This window comes from Melospiza georgiana, chromosome 2, assembly GCF_028018845.1.
Source record: "Melospiza georgiana isolate bMelGeo1 chromosome 2, bMelGeo1.pri, whole genome shotgun sequence".
Lineage (NCBI taxonomy): Eukaryota > Metazoa > Chordata > Aves > Passeriformes > Passerellidae > Melospiza > Melospiza georgiana.
In genome coordinates, this window is record NC_080431.1 from 51,510,937 (window position 1) to 51,531,808 (window position 20,872).

The 20,872-nt window shown below is 36.3% G+C and overlaps 1 protein-coding gene across 1 annotated transcript in view; it reads right to left on the bottom strand.

The window, feature by feature from the left end:
* Window positions 1–20,872, bottom strand: part of VWA8 (von Willebrand factor A domain containing 8) — a 182,782-nt gene that overhangs the window by 150,339 nt on the left and 11,571 nt on the right. The window contains exons 2-4 of the mRNA XM_058018846.1: window positions 19,892–19,969; window positions 9,586–9,716; window positions 7,397–7,507 (exon numbers count right to left, since the gene is read on the bottom strand). Coding sequence (XP_057874829.1) covers window positions 7,397–7,507; window positions 9,586–9,716; window positions 19,892–19,969 — 320 coding nt within the window. The remainder of the gene's footprint in view (window positions 1–7,396; window positions 7,508–9,585; window positions 9,717–19,891; window positions 19,970–20,872) is intronic.

A 20,872-nucleotide genomic window follows, 5' to 3' on the forward strand; every position in this document is an offset into this window, starting at 1 on the left:
CAATTTAGGATTTTTTTAGATGATGACTTGCTCCTGCTCTGAAATGTAGATCCCTGTAATGACATCTCAAGCACAGCAACCATAAGAACACAGAAAAACAACAGTACAAGCAACTCAGTGAACACAAGAACAAATGAGGTAAGGATTCTCTGCATCTGCAGCCTACATTTCAGATGTCCCTTCCAATGGAATATCTTGTTCCCACCACCCACACAATATCCCACACAAACTCATCCACCCAATTCTTTCCAATCATGTCTGTAGCTCATAAACATCACAACAATGTAATGTCCAGATGTCACTTATGATGAAAAAAGATCCTGAACAACCATCTGGTAAAGACAACACAAAACTTGGGCTGGTTTGGAGCTAACAAAATGGTGACTGGCTGCAGCAGGTTGACAAAACTTGAACTATTAAATATGTGGTACAGTCTACCTTCCATAGTTGAGAGGTTTGAGTCCCTGTAACCTACCATGCTAACAAACATCACACAACTCAAAGGAAATTGATATCTTCTAAGTTCATTTCCACAAGTCAAATACAATTAATCCAACCTCTAAAATTTAAATTGTTAAAACTACCCAACAAGTAAAGGATAATAGGGAAAAAAAAGGACAGAGAAGCAGAATGGAATATGAGGAGCTTTTACTGTCCCCTACTGAGGAAAAAAATTTGTTAGTCTTTCAAGATATGTGTAAAAGACATATCTAATGGTATGTCTCTACCAAAGACTATATTGTAAGGTATTTGTTCAGCTTCAAGGCCTCTTAATTCCCTAGCTATTGTTTTCCCCCATAAGTTGAGTAAACTAGAAGCCTGTTGAGCCACACTAAAATAGATGACTAATTACTGGATTGAAGTAATAGAATCCTACAATCTCAAATTTGCTCTGACTGCTCTTAGAGACAGGTGTCACATCTGCCGACTTCCAGTCACCTGGGATTTCCATAGTTGACAAGGACTGCCAGTAAATGGCTGAATATGAGAAGGCTTTCTCCAAAGTAAAAGTATCAGCAAAAACTTCACAGTAAGATACAGGCCTACTAAAGCCACATTCAGCCACTTTAAAAACTAAAATGTCACATTTTAATGAAAACTTAAAGCTATCTTTTTCCTTAATAAATATTTTGAAAATCTTATGCTAGTTCTTTAAAATAAAATTAATTTAATAAAAAAAGTTAAGAATGTGTAATGCCATTCCAAGATGAGATAACAAACAGGCATACCATCCATCCAAAAAAGTGTATCCCATCTTTTGTAACAAAAAAATTTTACTTTGTAGATGATGATTAGCTACAGTTTTGCATTTTTGAGCTTAGGCCTCAAACATACCGAGTTACATATATTCCAAATGTGATGTTCAAATTTAATGAAAATCAATGTAATAGTAACTAAAACGATTAGTCAAATTTAAAAAGTAACTTAAGAACTAATTCAACACCCTCTGTAATGGAGGAGGGGTCTACATCATCACTATTCTGCCTACCTCCCCACTGAGTTAATCAAATGTTTTCTGGGTAGGTTTCATAGCTACTTTTCTCCTGTGAGTTTAGCAAAATTACAGAGCAGATCCTGTTATCCACTCCTTTTTCTATTTAAATACCCACAAAAGACAGAGAAATTGCAGTATACCAGAGTACTGTCAGCCAGGCTAGCTGGTATCCAAAGAGGGAATCCAGCAGTCTGCAGCAGTTAGTGTTTCAGTGAGGATGAATGGCCTGAACTGGTGAGGAGCTATTTCATGATGCTGTATCATGGCACAGAATGAAAAGCAGCTAAAGAAATAAATTTATTCGAGTTTCGAATCACAAAACTTGGCTAGAAAAATTTACCCTAGGAAATGAATCAACATATGATGAGAGCATAAATATGTAAATGTGACAAGAACTGGAACAGTCCTTCATTTCAGTCATTGATTTTTGTTTCCCCAGTCACTGATTTCACCTTCCTCCACACAACTTTATTTTCCATTTTTGAAGTACCATACATCAAGTGATCTGGTTTTACTTCCATTACCCCTTACCTTAACATGACAGTCAGGTGTTTTTGCAACAGTACCTGCAAATTGTATTTACAAGAAATTATGTCCCTGCCTTGGCAGGGTCCAGCTATTTTAGCTGCTTTACAGCAAGGGTCTTAGTAAGAGAGCACAGTTACATCAGGTATGTGAAATATTTTGCCTTGTGGCCAGAAACCAGGCCCAGCAGAAGGCAAACTGAGGTTCTTAACAGATTTATTAGTAAAAAAACCTACAACTAAATAAACCTAGGCAAGGTTTATTTTCTGTACAGGAATAAGGGAGGAGGGCAATTTAAATTTGTCTTCCTGATGAGCAGCAAAATAAAAAGAAAATTACATACTTGACAGATATCTAACAATTTTGAAGTTAGTTATCACTGTTAAATCACTTTGACTCAGAGCACCATCCATCAAGTCCGTATTGCCTATGGATATTATGATCCCACATATTACAAACTATTGCTCCTTTCCCCATAGTAGGAAATAACAGCTGAAAAGAAAGTGGAATATACATGTAACAGATACAAAAGCAAGAAAAAAGAATCTCACACTTCTTATAAGGAATTACAAATACATGATCCTCACATTACATCACAGATATTCATCTATATGCCCTGCACATCAAAACAAGACACCAGAGTCTGAGCTGCTAGCCTAACAAATCCAGTTGAATGCTGACACTTTAAGAAGTATGAATGGAGTATTGCAAATGATTATACCAAAATCACTTCTATGAGATAAAAGGCTGCCATACAGAGCTCCTTAACATGCATTTTTATTTTAGATAAAAGATATATTATGCCAACATCAACAAAGATTAATTTCATCCAAATACTGTTGATGTCTACCTAATATTTCTCTCTTTGTCTCCTCTTCTTTGAAGGAGAAACTAAGAAAATGAATAGAAACATTCACACTTTTGAGTGCACTGCTTGTCTCTTCCTGCTTCAGACTTCACTATTTTACTTCTTGTTCTAGGTACACAGACACTGCAGTGTTAGTCAGCCCATGAAATTATACTTTGTGACAATGTGGCTGTGGCTAACTTCCCAGCACATCAAAAACTCACTGCCACCTCCAAGGCAGTAAGTTAATAAATCACAGAATCACACAATTTTCACTCAGTGGTTAATTTTTGTTAAAAGCTGAATCAGTCTTACATGTCTTTAAGAAAATATAGAAAGTTTTTTATCTGTGTACACAAACATACATACATATGCACATACACACTCTCAAATATTATAATCTCACTCTCCAATATTATTATAATTTCATTCAATTAATCTCACATCTTATTTTATAATTCCCTTTCTAATCTGCTTTGATTAAAAGAAGCCAAACTCCAGACTGGGTAGTGCTACTCCAGGGGATTTCATGTAATGTTCATTTTACAGACAGTATAGTTTAAGGAGTAATTTTTGTCACTTCAGGTGTTTAATTGTTTACTACATGAAGTGTTTCGAGCCATGTCAGAAGATTATTCTTCTGGTATCTTGACAATCAATTTTACATTTTGCCATTGTATAACTTAGGATGCTGGTGCAGTTAGGGATGTAAAAGTATTGAACTAAAATGAGTATGTTCACGTAGTTCAAAGACACTGCAAAACAGAGTTTAATTCTGTACAGACAGAAATGACAGTGAAATACATATATATCCACTCAGTGAATGCAGCAAATCTTCAAAAACATGACATCATACTTTCAATTGTTCAGCACATAACCTTATGACATCTTTCTACTTATTCCAGCCTCAGTTAAGTTGAATGTCTTGAAGAGAAAAGACTGTGCACTTTATTACATGGTTTGTGTTTGGGAAGTTTCCTTCATAATGCAAATGCTGGAAGATAAAGAGTAAACAAAAATGGGCATTCTGGACAATGTCCTTTGCAACACAATCCTGGAGCAATACACTTCTCAAGCACTAACAAAGTGGATTAGCTGCTCTCCCAAATTCACCTGCTACATTAAAATAATGTAGGATTTCCTTAGATTTAATAATTATTAATGCAGAAGGCTGCAGTAATGAGAATTTAAACCAGGGATGTGACTTATGTAGCTGTACACACAAAAGAAAAAGCAAAACTATATAGAAATGGGGAAAAAAAAGGACAAAAAACCTCAAATCTAGTTCCCTAATTTTTGGAAATACAATAGGCTATTAGAATCTTCTTACTGGTTCAATGAAGTTGACAGCTTAACTGTCAGATTTATAGAGGCAGAAAGCCATTTTGCAAGACAAGTCTTCTATCAATAAAAGTAAAATCTGAAGGTGCCATTTGAATACTTATGCAATATAAAGTAATTCTAATTACTTGATATACAATATAATTAAACCATGCAATAAATTAGAGAATAAAACCAATAGGTTACTTAATTAGCTCAGTAATAGAAATAATGAAAATTTTGAGGCTTTTAACAGTGAATTAACAGCTGAAAGCCAAAATTAATGGCCCAAAGTAAAGACAAGCAATCAAAATTTTCTGCTGTCAGCACATGAATTAAAACAAATAATTTGCCATTACCTCATCACAAATTCTTTATTTTACATGATTTTAATTGGCAGTGAATTTGATAGTTCAATGTTTACCTTTATTTTAATGATCCATTTCTGAGGTAAATAAACCCCTTTTGTTTCAGCCTTCATCAGATATCTCTTCTAACTACCTAACTCCAACTCTCCCACTTGATTCACTCTAGTACTAAGAAATACTGATATGCAAGAATATTTGATATGCTGGCCTTTCAATATATACTTCAATATGGAATTTCAACAACTGCTTCCAAAGGACTGCCTCTCCAATGTATTTTAATTAAGTATCTGCAATCATATTCCATTACTTCATATTAAAATATAGCAGATGTTTTGAAACCTCTGAGATAATAACTTAAAGCACTTAATCTGTCACTAATAAATGTGAAGCTATAAACAACTACAATATCTTAACAGTCACTCAGAGACAACTTCGTAAACCTTTCTGTGTCTGCAAACCCAATGAGTCACTAAATTAAAGTTTTTTCTGGTCACAAGATGCCAGATTTTGTTACAGTGTATTATTATTCAAAGTGTAAAATAACTACATTAGTATATTATGACTTGCTTACAAAGAGCCTCCTATATCTTAAACAACAGATAAGTTTTATTGAAGCTGTAGAATTCAGACACAGGATGTCCTGGAAACCACACTTTCAAGCTCTGCTGTCTTCTCTGGGGTGACATGAAGGGCAAGCATGAGAAAGGAAATGGTACAAAAATCTGAAAAGGAGAGTCTACTACCTTCAGTCACTCACATGAATTCACCTTTTCTTTGTCTCAGCTATGTCAACTGAAGCAATCCAAGCTCTTTAGGGAATATTTTGTTTGTGCTTCCTATTGATCTCAGTTAATAGCTTGTAGTTTAAAGAAGAGTAGTGTCAGGCTTCTGTAATGCTCTGAATTAGTACAGCATCTGCAAACCTCAAAATCATTACATTAACTCATTGAAATTCAGGCACCAGTGTAATCTGTAAAATTTTATAGCTCAATAATAGAATGGAATAATTAGACTATGATGGTTCTAAACATAACTATGTGCCATATTTTATGCATGTAACAAAAATGCAGGATGAGAAAACCTCAGCTGGAACATCATTATCTAGGAGATTCATCTTTCATATTTCCAGTATTTTAAAAGTGTTCATCTAAATACCAAGTATTTATTTTCCTAAGTTCCATTCAAAGCTTAAACACACATTGGTTATAAATATGATGAGTAAAACACGAGCTCAGCAAAGATGCAACAGATTCCGACAGATTTTAGTACTTTGGTGTCTTGCTAAAGTTAAGTCTTGGTCTGAAGTACTGCTGTGCTGGATTCTGGCAAAAACCTTTCAACTGAAAATTCCTAACCAACTGAGGAAGGTGGTCATCTTAGACCTTGATCTTAAGAAGCAAATCTTCCCAGAGTGTTCATGCTGGAGTGAGATGACTCAAAGCAGAGTGAGACAGCCTCACTTTGTACAAATCAAAGTCTGGGATCAAAGTCTACAGACAAATACACAAGTAACAGACCATCTCACATCTCAGTGAGCTTCTTACAGTCCTTGACGCAGCGGCTCTTACAGATGTTAGTTAATTAATGCTATTACACCATGGGTCAATTGCCTTGACTATCCTGTACCAAGGGTGAGGATAAGGCTGCCCCTAACAGCAGACAGGTGTGGAAGTGATAATAGTCTATGAGTTAATCCCAGAACCTACACAAATGCTCTTATCCTCTGGTAAATGAGAAGCCATTTACAGCCCTAAAACAGAGTACAGTGCTTCAAATTATCTCCTATTGTGCAATCCTCACATTTCCAGATAAGAATGAAATAATTTGAAGTCCCAGAAGTAACTGAAATAAAACATATTTTAGATTAATTTTTAATTCTTCATTCTGATGATCTTTCACTGCTCAAAGCCATTTATTGTGGTTTCAAGAAAATCTATTTAAAGGTTTCTTGAAAATTTGGAAGCTGAAAAGGAGATCATTGGGAATTTAAGAAAAAAAAAAAAAAGAAAAATGATTCTTTAAAAGAGAGAACAAAGTTTCCGGTTTTCTCTCACAAAACACCTTTATGATGGTGATATCATTAACCTCTATTGCATCACCAACCAAAAACTCTTTTAGATAACTCCTTTAAATTCATACTGCATCACAGCAACTCTCGCATCCTATCTAACCAGAAACCTAACTTCTGTAAAAATTTTAGGTATCTACAAAAACAGACATTACACATGAAGTGTGAATTTTACTTGCATAATCAGAAAGGAAATCTCCACTGATAACCTATGAAGAGAAATCTTACCTAACCCAAGTCATTCTGTGACTGTGGCATATCAGCTACTGGTCTGGAGCAATATGGATGGCAAGAGTGTTTAAATCATTATTTTATTCCCGGTCAACAGTGAAGTTTCAAATCAAATCTCCCAGTTGTCTCCCTTTACTGTGCTTGGGTTTCACAACACAGAGCAGTCATTAAACACATGAACTAGATGCTTTCACAATTAAACTAGATCAGAAGATTCACCTAATCTTCTGCATACACCCAATGTACTGCAAATGTTGAGGAAGACAATAGCAACGGCAGTGCTTATCTAACTTGCACAGAATGGACCTTACTCTTACCAAAAATGGTCTGTCTAAATCAACCCTGTAGTACTCTTAAGAGACAGAGTAGCCCTAGATTTGGATAAAGATAACATTTATGCCAATAACGAGATTATTGTGCAAGGGACTTTCTACTTGGATTAGAAACACAACAATCCACACATTGATTTTTCATAATATAAACCACAACTTCCTTCAAACTACTTGTGAATCATGACTAGGTGGTGTGTGACTGCAACTTGCCTGGTCAAGATAAAAAGCGCTGCCATCCCGGATCTCTCGCCGCTGTTTGAGGTCGGTTTCTGTGGTGTCCCTCGACAGTGCAATATATTCAACCTCCCGCTTTGTCAGCTCCTGAGGACAACAGCCTAAAGTTATTGCAGAAATAACACTAGAACCTGAGTTACTGAACTTTAAGAACACACCTAATGGTATAATTGTACAAAAAAAGCTCTAGGCAGCAGCACAGTGATCTGAAATAAATCTGGACAAAATCTAGTATCTCTTATTTTTAAAATGTTAACAGCATGTTCTTCCTCAAACAAAATGGTTTGAATTTCTGCTCAATAAACTTTTATTTTCCCCAAACCTATTCTAAAAGAGCTATATATGCTTTCCATTGAACATCTGTAACATCCTGTAGGTTAATCTTCTGGTTCCAGACTCTGAAAAACAGCCAGCATCCACAAATCACAAATAAAAATCAGAAGTTTTCTGTGAAAGATTGAAATGTTCAACTCTCACAGTTCATTAACACTTATAGCGTGATGTAGCTGTGATTGTTACCTGTACATGCCCTACCAATACACTGATGAACTGTATTACTCTTATCCTCTCTTCCTTGGCTGTAATGAGATGCACTCTGCATCTGTAAAACCAGGCTATTAAAGAAAGGATAACCCTTGGGTTATTGTTTTGCTTATTTTGATTCAATGTGAGATATGCTCAGAATTTGCAATCTTAAAGGAATAAAAACAACTCCCCCTTGTATCTACAACAGATATTTCTGATACTTCCATATCTGGGTTATCATGCATTCTGCTTAGGAAACCGATTCATAATGAAATGCTCTTAGTCCTTATTTCTCAATTAAAGATGTACCTCTCTTAACAGGCAGCTTTCAACTACAGCTGCATGAAAAAAATAAAGCAAAGATATGAAACCAAATTAAAACTATTTTCTTTCCACTTTTGCAGTGGGTTACAAAGCCACCAATTTCTTTATGTTGCATGCAGATATAGTTACACTTTCTTTTAACTAAAGGGGAAAAAAAGAGTGTTTTTCAACAATTAGCCCTGTGAAGGAATGCATAATAGCTTTCAGCAACAGCAAAGAGAAGTCTTCCAGGCTTATATATTTTCATTAAAGGCACCACAGCATGTATCAGCTCACATGGAAACACTAGCCTTCACATAATTTTTTGGCTTGGCATTGAATCAGTAAGTGGCAGCCTTTCTAATAGATCTCAAGTGCATACAGTCTGTGGCATAAATAAGAAGGTACATTCTATATCCTATCCCTGGATATCAGGTGTTTTCCCAAGTCCTCTTTTTAGGTTATTCCAATCTCTTATCATTTATTTTCAGGAACATCAAACTGTCAAGTAGCACATCTGGTTTGCTGAATTAAGAAACCTTTTCTCCCCTTGACAAAGTTCAGAGTCTTGTAGCTTTCTCCTCTATGCTTTACCTCAGGGAGGTAGCCTTTGAATTAGTATATTTTGATTTTTAAAGGAATGCCTGATCTTTATGACAACTATTTATACACCTCCATGTGTGTACCCTCTGCTCAACCAGATTCCACACACAGCTCACAGCAGACCTAATCCTACCCACATCACGTTTTGAGGCAGACATCCCTCCCCCCGATCATTTTAAGGGCACTGACTTTTTAAATGAGAAATTTTGTACATGGTGCTGCCATGGTTCATGCAGATGGCTGTAGACAAGTCCTTCCCACATTCCAAGAGAGGATCATACACGCATCTACTCTTTCTAAACACTCAGAATAACTGTTCCCAAAAGTTACTCAGAACATTTCTCTCCCGAATCCTTTCCTTCATTTCTTTTTTTATGTAATGAAGCAAAAACGATTTGTTGTCTGTAGCACAAGGCAGATATCTTAATCTTCTAACATACATAATGCCGAGAACAACCTGTTTCTCCATTTGTGATAGCATATGGTAACACAGTTTTCCAACTCTTTTTTTTCCCCTGGAGTTTAAGCAGAAAAATATGTATTAAAACGTCTGTACTTTCTATTTGTCTGTTAACAAAAACTGAGCTTTGAAAAGCACCCTTACGAAAAAACTTATTTACTTCCTAAGTAGCTTGCTGTAAGATTCTCTAGGACTACCTTTTACCATTTGTCTGGTATAAGAATGGCTGACATTAATAACAATGTCTCCAACACATTTAAACCAACACACTCACCAGGTACTGCATGGCAATCGATCTCCGGAGAGGCCCAGGAGGCCCAATAAGAAAAACATCTTGGCCAAGAAGATCTTTCTGCATTATCCATCTTAAATGGTGGACTACAGACTGGGCCAGAGACTCTGTCACTTTGAAACACAGAGATAAGAGCAGGTTATTAAATTTTGAAGTGTTAGATACCCGGCCATTCAACACTTTCTTTGAGCTTATCTCCAAAATGAAAATACACAAAGCTGTACTGCCCTAATCTGGACAGCTGAAAAACAGAGAATTCCACACAGAGTTTATATCAGACCACTTAACTGACATATAAAAGTTTATACATCTATCTTACCTATTTCTTTTTTCTCTGCACAACTTCATCCTTCAAAAAAACAACAACCAACATAAACCAGAAAAATAGGTTGTGGATTTGTATTTCACATTAAACTGATCAACACAAAAACTGGTTTTTATTACTCAAGGTTGAGTGGACTCCCCAGCATCAGTTAATGTTATATAAATACATTATACAGTCACATAATATATTTACAAAATATAATTTGTAAAATATTTATCCAGCCTACATCCCAATGCTTCTGTGAATTGTGAAGCTGAAATAAACTCAAAAAACCTCAGATTGCACCAGACTAGGATTAGTGTTCAGGGACAAACTTAATTTGCTACATGTTTTAAAGACAACTGCATTCTTGTTTATATTTTGACACAATAAGCCACAGAATTAAATTACTGAGGAAACCCAAACTTTGCCCTATCACTACATTTATACCATACAGCTTCCAAAATCACAATTTAAAAAAAAAATTGAAGCAGATCTATTTACTTCTATTAAGAAATACCTATATGCATTAATTTAAAAAACAATAACCTGATGATAGTTAACTTTTATCACATGTATACAAATGTTGGCAGCACTGGAAAGCATCATGCAGAAACAGCATACTGAAGGAGCCATACATCACACTCATTGCCATACATCATCCTATCCCCAGAAAAGTCCTTCACACACTTCCCCAGAAAAGCCTGGCTCTTTCTCAGCCACAAGCAAAAAGCACTAGTGCAGGAGGAGAAGGGGAACATATGCAAGTCAGGAGGGGGATTTATGAAGGCATGGGTGTGTATGGCTGCTTTCAGAACAGTCTGACAAGACCAATGATGAGGTTTGAAGCTGGAGGCTCAAGGGCAGTGATTGGGATCCTTAAGTGCAGTAAGAAAGGAGCAAGAGGCCATGAAATCTCCAAACTAATACTTGGTTATTCACCTTTTTTCAGTGTGATTATTGGGTGCAATTAGAAGCCAACATTTACAAAAACAAGCCCTGGTGTTACATCTGATACAGGGGCACCAGTATGTGTAGGACAGAGTCAAGAACAGCAGGCAATAGTGCCACTCAGTCCTGAAGGAGTTCAGTTCGCTGCTGAATCTTCACAAACCACAATTAAAATCTATTTTTGTAAGACTACAGAAACAGCATTAAATGACTGTGTAAGAATCAAGGAAGATTTTTCAAGCATAAGGGAAATTAAGGAAAATTTTAACAAAAATTAACTGAAGGTTTTGGTCATTGTCTGGCATTCAGGGAATCCATTTGAAATCATCTGCTTCCAGAGAAATTTACAATATCCTTACTACCAATGTGAACAGAAATAGCATACACATGCAGGTGGGCAATCTATGCATTAGAATTGTCAGACTAATTGTAAACAAACATTTCAGGTTTACCCTATGTTCTAGTTTTGTTTTCTGAACAACTGTCATTAGTGTGTCCAGGATTAGCTTTCACATATGGTGTGGTGAGATCATATGAATGTAAAATGTTTTCTTCTTCATTGCTGAAGTACTGTATTCCAAAAGCAATGCACATTGTACCACACACAGCTGGGCAAGTGCAAATCAATTCCTCACAGGAATAACATGTCCCTTTCTACAAGATTTTCAAGGAAATTAGGGAAATTCCTACTAGATACATTCTTTATGTATCTATAATAAAGGGAAATAAAGGGTAATAGATAACAGCAGAGTAACTGCTGTGTCCAAACTTTGCTACTGGACAGGTATGGGAATTTGAAAAGCACCACACAAAGAAAAAGTATTATCTTAAAGGTATGATTAAAATTTTAAGACAGATCTCACATTGATTTTACTTCTACCTGGACGAAGCCAATGTGTCTCTAGTGTATTTCTACAATAGCTGGTCTCAAAAGTAAAATACTTTGCTTGCAGTGGAAAAATAAGCTTGGAACTCTCTCATGTCAAAATTTATTCACTAGCAGCACAGCAAAACCAGCTTTGACACAACCTGACTACAAATGCCTCTGGCATAATTCTCATTAATATGTGTAGCTATCTTTTTCATTTTTAGGATGGTCTCAATAAAAAAAAACTTGGCTCACACTTCAAAACAGTACCATAAATAGCAGCAGGACTTTAGAATGTTCAGCAGCATCTGCAAGAAAAACTATCATGTAAAAGAGAACATGAGTGCACAGCATTCAAAAAAATATAAAATGTTAGATGTGATCCCCATAAAAAACCTTAAGTAATTTAAAGGCACTTATATTATCACTGTGTTCAAACAGTCCAAATGTACTCTGCAATAGCAATATATAAAAATTACAACTTAATATCTGAGAAAGTCCTGCTTTTTTTGAGAAAAGGTCACAAAAGACAGTTCCTTATTGATACATTTCATAGAAAAAGGCTTCCTTGCTTCCCCATTCACATCATTCTCCTCACAAACAGATTACAGCTAGATCAATTATAATACATGTTTTCAATCACAAAGTAGCACATTGACATCTGCAAACTCACTCAAAGAAAGTCTGCTACAAATGATGCCAACGATTCCAAGCTAGCATTCCCTATGGTGAACTGTCAAGAGAGCAGCTTCCACTTGTCAGTTCCTTCAGTTCTAACATGTAGTATCTGTACATTGTTCAGATACTAAACCTACTTCACCTTCCCAGTTGTCATTTTAAAATTAGAAGAATGTAACATTTTCTTGTACATGCAGTCAGTGCTGCAGTTTCCAAAGCACAGTATGCTTTTCAAAAGCAACCTCAGATGCACATACACAGTATCTTGTATTTAATTTATATAATTTTGGACTACTTGTACTGTGTTCTCTGCATTGCAAGGCTTTTAGGTTTTCTCTAATATGACTTAATGAAAAAAAATCCTCTCTATTCAAGAGCTATATATCAACTATACCACAAGTACCATATAATAATTTTCTTGACAGTTTTAGAAGACAGGGCAAATGCAGCAAATATATTACAACAAATTCTATTAATTATCTGATGAGTCAGATAGCATCTAATGCAAACTGGGATTGCACAATCTGTTTAGTGCCACTCTGCTGATTTGCAGCAGTTAAATAGTAGGCCCTATATTCTTAATCTGCAGGATGGTGCATAGCAAGCCTCTGCAGTATGTTCTCTAAGACACCATCTGGCACATGCAGGAGAGTAGTTGGTGCTACAATTTGCTATTCCTGTGTACCAAGGACTGACAGCAAAAGAAATTGCATTCTATTGATTTGTAATAAGTGATGAGCAGAACAGCACCTAGCAGAATCTGCACAAACATTCTGTAAAGTGAGCAGCTGAAGCTGAACAGAGAAATCCTAAAAAAAGAAAAGTAGAAAATGTTTTAGATAGATTTTGAAGCAAACACAGCAGCTGCTCTCGTTTGATCCACAAATCAACTTTTGATAAAGCCAAGACTGAAATGGCTATGCTAGCCTCAGAAATATTCCAGTTCACTCATACTTGAATTCTTGGCACACTCACTGAAGCTGTAAGATTCGTTGCAGATACCAGACATTATCTGCTGGCAAGTCCTTGTGTCCCACCTACAGAAGAAATCCCATAAATGAAGGAGATGTGTAACTCTTCCCACTGTTCAGATGGTTAGGTAAACTAAGAACACCTGTTCCAGATGTGGTACAAAATACAGCAGAACTCCTGTCCCTGTATAACTCTGGTCGATCTCATAATAACCAACAGGCACTTAGAAAACATCAACATACATAATTTCAGCAGAATAAAAAACACCTCTGTATACCCTGTACTTTCACTACAAGGCATGCTCCAAGTCTGAGAATGGCTCCTTGTTTCAGGAGAGCTATAACTTAATGACAGGAGCAAGATGTCCCTCCCATCTGAATACCAAGGGGTCCTGTGGCTGTCCATGGCTGTCTGCAGCACATCCAACACAGGGAGCAGCACCTGTAAAACACAGCTAAGGGAGAAGGGACAAGGAAGGAGGTCTTTGTCTAAAAACATAAATACCTTTCAAAAAGGGAATTTTTATTTTTCTTTTAAAATGAGCTCATTGAGACTTACTTCACAGCTTGCTCAGCCTGGGGGACGAGGAGGAAAAAGAGTGAGCTGGCCAGGACAGGGTGAAGGAGGCAGCACGTCCAAGGTAGAGAGGGAGACACTGCTATGTGGTCTGCTTTCAGCTGCTGCCATTTAGCAAATAAAACATTGCTGCTCTTCCCATTTAATGCTGATGCATAGAACCCAAAGAGTTTTCAGTCTCATAATGTGGTTACATCACCGACAGTTTTCACTGGAATACTATTTTTCCTCATAAATTTTTCATGGGAACACTCTTCATTCCAAAAATTTTTGGTCTTGTGGTGTTAAGGAAACAAGTTGCAAGTTTTTGCAGGGGCTTAGAAAGGGGGAAGTTACTTCTTGAATGAGACTGTAAGCTCATTTATCAATTCCTCTGAGTTGATTACTTCACAGGAAGGTGTTAGTTCTACACAGATAAATCATATTCTCCATCTAAGTAGAAATTAAAAGATAATATAAAGGAAAACATGTAAAACCAAATAACTTTCTGGAAGAAACCCTGAATGGGATTCTGAAGACTAAGTTTCTCCCTGTGACACAAACATGGAATAAGTGAAACTATTCCTAGCTGGATGTACTACTCAGAAAAATACATAGTCAGAGCAGTTATCCATAGCTCATACTCCAACTGGAGGGACATAGTGTGTCTGCTTTTGAACACAACAGCTCAGGCCAGCATCAAAAAGTATGAGAGAATCTAGGATAAAAACCAAGAAAAATTTTCATAAGATATTTGAATTGAGTCTAGGAGAGAAATAACTGTTTTCCAATATGCAAGAGAGAACCACCATGAAGAAAAAAAGTTCTCTGCATCAAAGCTATGCTAGATAGAATAAACCCCTGGCAACTAAAAGTGTGCCCAAAAAAACTTAAATGAAGCATTCCAACAAGCTTTTTTCACAAAAGAATCCTTAATTACTGGAGCAAAGTGTGCAGAGAAGTTCTGAAATCTACATTATGAGCACATTTTAAGAACAAGGAGGACAAACACCTCTCAGGAGTGGTTCAGATTCAGCTGACCTTGCTTTGAAGCACAAGGAACAGTGGGGGCAACTCCCTGAGCTCCATCTAGACCTTGTCTGTAGGTTTCCATGTCCCCATGTTTGCCTGTGCCTCACTCAGTACAGACAAAATAGGGACAATAATGCAAAACATCCAGAGCTCTACTGACAAAAAGCCCACTATTTCAGATTCTGGATTGGGCGGTAACACCCAAACAGCAGAACAGCTGGAAGCCTGCATGAAAACTCAAACTGTTGAAATCATCATCATCTCTGACAGCAGACACCTTCCCTGAGGCTAGGAATGAAGAAATGTAATGAATGAAGTGTTTGTTAGCATGAAATTACAGTCATCCTGCAATACAACCGGTCTCTAGAAAGTGTTACACGCTGACACTCAGATGTAAAGTTAACACAAAAAAGAACGAGCACACATTCCAGTGAAAAGCTGAGCCTACTTAAACCAAAAACTGAGCATACATCAGTCCCAACTTCAATATGTGGCACTTACGATCCTGTGAGGACAGAGGTTATTACACACACAAACATTCTTCTTGAATTCCTCACAATAATTATTGTTTCATATATTTCAACTGAAAAAAAACCCCCAAACTAAATTAATAAATTAATCCCTTGTACACACACATATCACTTCTGATCACACACTGGAGGGGTGCTCAGATTGAGGACATCTGGCAAAAATAACACTGAAATTAATCTTCCACAATTCAGTGCAGTTGCATGTAAACTCACTTGAATGCACTTGCACCTTCACAGAGCAGCAAAGCCCTGTTGCAGAAGAACTTCCCTTTTCCTGCCCTAACGAGGATTCGCCATCATTGAACAAAATGTCCTGGAAGAGCTTTGTTGGGAATCGTTTTGTCAAGATTAATAAATAGCTAAAATGTCAAGTACATTGTAATTTTCATAACATTTCCAGAAACTATTAAGGAAAGCAGTACACTGCCATGAACCACCCCAAAAAAAGAGGGCATTCTTGCAATTTTAGATCTAAACTATCACAGAAAGTCACACAAAGTTTCTACAAAATATAATTAAAGAAAAAATCTTGCTTCCAGACATGGTGAGACTTTTAAAATGTAGGGCTTATTTTCACTGATAAAAGAACAAGCAGCACAAAAATAAGTGCCCTCTTTCTAGAACGTGTCAGACACAGTTGACAGAAATCCCATTAATAAAATTCCCCTGTGCGTGACTCATTTTTACTTGTCACTTACAAAAAGAACTCAGATTTTATGTACCTTTAATTATCGTCTTCCAAGAAAAAGCAATTTGCCAACAACAGCAAAACAAATTAATATTTCACATGAACACAAAAAATGGAGCATTTCATAGAGAACCTGCTAGGACCTAGCAAAAAACCTGAAAAGCAAAGACATGGAAACATAGGGCAAGCAGCAATACCTACCCTATCCATTTCTGCAAAATGTAATATGGTGCAATAAAGAAGCTAAAAATCAGTCTAATTTGGTACCACAAAGAAATAGTTTGGTATCAGTTATGTGACAAAATAACAAATGTAAACTTTTGTAGGTACTTCATACATTTACATTCTTTACTACGTTATGATTTTTTCTGATTTTTAAGGCTATTTTTGAGCCTAGGAAACAATGCTGAGTTTAGCATATGTTATAATATACCTAAAATTTGCTGCAAATTATAGATATGCACTTTCAACATTTTAACAAGGCTTTTATCTGGCAGAAGAACAAAAGCAGAAACATTTTACTTCATACAAATGAGGAGCTAGGAAACAATATCATATGCAATACTAGTAAATGAACTGCAATTGCTTCAATTCCTTCCTCCTAGTTCTTACTCCACTACAAACATTGCAATGGCAGAGACCTTCTCAGGGATATTTCCCACTTAAACAAATGATCTAATTATTTCTAGTCTTAGTTTAAAAGAAATCATGTAACTACATTCTTAATTTAATATTAGCTACTAAAATAAATTTTAAAAATATGTGATGTTTTAGTTTATAAATTAGTATAAACATGCAATTCCATTTGATTTATACCAAAAATACTTGTATCTACAGCAGTCATTCATACAGCAAAAACAGAAGTACTCATAAAAGAAGAAAAGAATCTGTTAAGTAATTCACATACACTCTCTAAATATCTCACAAGATGATAATCAACTTGGTCTTGGAAGTCAATACAATCTACTTAACTCCACTGCAGGAATATATCTTTGTTCTCCATAACAAGATAACCAAAGAACTTAAACACTAAGGGTGAAAAAAGTCCTAAGTTTAAATATACAAAGAAACTGCACTCAGGTATTTGAAATAAATTTTCTGCTATGAAATACCTTAGTATTCCACTTTACTTAATTTTAACTCATTTGATACTTAGGTTTACAAGCAAAATTTTGTACCTTAAATAAGCCTACTTACAGTACAGGACTACTATGTGACAGCAGTACCCCAAGGGTGACACAGGCTCCTTTTAGTCACAATTATTTTTTTTTTAAAGAGAGAAACTACTAATAATACATATGTTCTAATAAGTGTTACTGTTACTTGGTATCAGACTTATGTTAGTAACAAAAACATTATTACATGGTATCAGATTTTAGCAAAGATCTCATTATTCTGTACAGTTCCATGCTTAATAACTTTTTCAGTATCAGTTTGCAGCCTTTCAGACTTTTTCTTATAGTCATTAAACGGAAAAATCTCTCCTTTGATTCTACCAAATGCTTTCGTAATTCTCTTACCTTCTCAGTCCAAAGAACTGAAAGAGATGTTAGAGTAACTTAGAGCTAACATTTAACTTGATGAAAAGTGCAGGTTGAACAAAATGTGTAGTAGTGAAAAAGCATTGGTAAATTGTAATAGTGAAATGCATTGGTAAAGCATTGTTACAATTAACACATTTGGTACAGCACAGAAAATGAGCAAACAAATTAATCTACCAAAATTATAAATAAGGAAAACGGATTGGCATAGACAACTGATGTCCTTGATGCAAAATGAGAGAAGAGGAATACAAAATAAACAGTGAAAAGCAAAAATCTATTATTTAAGGAGCTGTAAAAAGTAATAATACTGTGCAACATTTCTCAACTGTTTGGCTGCAATCCCAGGGAGCTCACGAGGAATGGGATGTGTCATTACAGTCTAAAACAGAAACCCTTTCCTCATAGGCTACCCTGTAACAAGGGCTGGCACAGGACACTGGAAATTTTCGCTACCTTAGATCACCTGGTAGGAAAGTGACAGTGTGATGCCTACTGAGTTATGAGACCTCATCAGCCCACAGTCCAGATGCAGATCAGTGATCTGGCCCATCAGACTACTGGCAGATTTCACACCAGTTAAAATAGTCAAAGCAAATAAAATCTTCTCCTTAGTATCGCCCCCTCAACAGCTTGATCTAGCCGAAGATGTCCCTGTTCTTTGCAGTGGGGGTTGGACTAAATGACCTTTAAAGGTAACCTTCAACCAAAACTGTTCTATATTTCTGTATTTCTGCTACACCTTTCCAAGGGAAAATATTTCAGACAAAATGTTGTGTGACAAAATAGAGGTAAGAAACAAGTATCTAAACATGTTGATATTAAGAGTCTACTATCCCAGTCATTACAAAATCAGGAATCACAGAAACACAGAATAGTTGAGGTTGGAAGGGACCTCTTGATGTCAGCTTGTCCAACCTTCCTGCTCAAACAGAACCACCTAAAGCCAGTCTGATGAACTGCAGTACTATTACCTAAGAAAACAATATAAACTTTTTATACTGCCAGCTGTGCAGTGCCAAGTCTATTGCTGATATTATCAATGCTATCCTTCTGAAAAATAAACAAAACAAACAAAAAGACCAGTGCCTCAGGAGTTTTCTTGATTCAAAATGCCCTGTAATAAATTTAGACACAATCCTGGAAAGCAAATTCACTTGAAGTCAATGATTACACCCACTTTCCACCTGTAGAACTGTGCAATGACAGTCATTAGGAGTTCTCAGAGCTTGTCGCTGTGTAAACCGTCATGTGAGATTTGCATACCCTTTTAGAATACCACACGTGCTTGGTTTTGGTCTGCAAATTTATCTGACTGGAAAAATCAGTTGTTAGTGGATGTTTTTTAACTTGCATTCTGGATATCCAGCAGCCTAAATGTGAAAGTTCTGAACAAATGGCAAGTGATCATTTTGGATCTTCAGGAAATATCTGGCCTGTTACTGAGAAAAGCCACAATGCAAACGTGATTCACTTGTGATCCATGGTGCAAAAGGAAAAGCTCAAGAAGCATGTATCGTGTGTGAACAGCCAGGAAATAAGAATGGCTGCAAACCAGTGATGTCTGTAATAAGGTATCAAAAGATAGTGTGAATGAATTTTAGGCACATGTGTGCACATTGTTAATGTGCATTATTGTCTGCATATTTTCCATTTGACAGTGTTTTTCATGACTATGCAACTAACTTCTCATTAACTTGATGGATCACAAAGATCTGTATGTTTGCTGACAACAATTATGTGACAACCTGGGAATACTAAATATCACAGCAAAAAAACACAATACATGTGCAAACTGCTAGGATGTATAATCATATCACAATTGAATGGTAATTCTAAACGGCCACAGTTTAATGACTATACAACTTGAGATTATGTTTAGAAGTAATCCCTGGATAAGAAACTTTTTTTACAAAAAATTAAACATACAGAAATGATTCTCTAGCTGTCCCATTGACTAATGGGATAATTTATATTCAAAGTTAAGATTCCTACACAACCAGCTGAACCAGAGATAATGAGCTAAGCAAAGACAGCCTACCCCAAACTGCATGCTTCTTCAAAACATATTCCTTAGATAATTTCAGTAAAGTCAGGGAGGTGACTGAGTGAATAGAAATTTTTTTAATAAAGCCTTGAAAGTCCTTCAAAAGGAAAGCAGATCCTTACTGTAGTTATGTGGAACAAGTTCTGGGTTCTTCGGTGTTTTGAGTTTAAAAGACACATCTCCAATAGTGACAGTATCACCTAAAATAAAGAAAAGAAGTCTTTTAGTTCTTACATACTTAGATACTTTTAAATATTTAATGTCCTTAAAATTTAAATCATAGGCCTGCTGTGGTGAGGCTGACTAGGCATTCACAAAGCAGCCTCCAACGTGGTTACTAATTAGGCTCTGCTGCTTTTCAGTACATCAGCTACCTGCACAATTTACATTTAATTAATATTACCTTTTCCTGGTTTTTTCTTTTATTGCTGCTCTTAGAAACTTAAGCTGTTGGGAGCTATGAAAATCAAGCCCAGTGTAGAACACAATTCCAGCTACCACTGTTGACTTACTGAAATTAAAACTTTAGCATGTTTGCCTGGAGAGCTATCAGTGACAAACACTTGTAGGGATTATGATTTTCCTGAGTTTTCAAGCAGCCTGGAACAGTATCTGTTAAAGGTACAAAGTGACATATTCAGGCCAGTGGGCCCTTCCTGTACTCCCTTACTATACGGCTGCAGAACCTGGCACCTTTCCAAAGTCTGAGTGATCTCAAGTACTTCTTGCTCTGGGTTTCAACAAACCTAAAGCATCTGGCCATTTTACTTAATGGTTTCTTCACTAGGACCTGCCTGTCTTATCTATCTTTCTGCAATCACAGGCTTGAATTAAATTGCAGGGCATGCCCTGTGCACTTTCTCATGGAAACCAAAAGTGAAATCTAGTTTGCAGTACAGAAATGGGCAAGCACCAACACAGCCAGTAGTCACACTGAAAAACAGCACAATGCCCAAAACCCAGGAAAATGAGGCTTGGACTAGTAAGAACACCAAAGTTTATTTTCTTTCAACAGTTTGAGTCCCACAAATGAGTTTACAAGTATTAAGACCATGAAAATAAGATGACTCCAGAAAATGGCATTTTTCCTATCACTGTTGCTA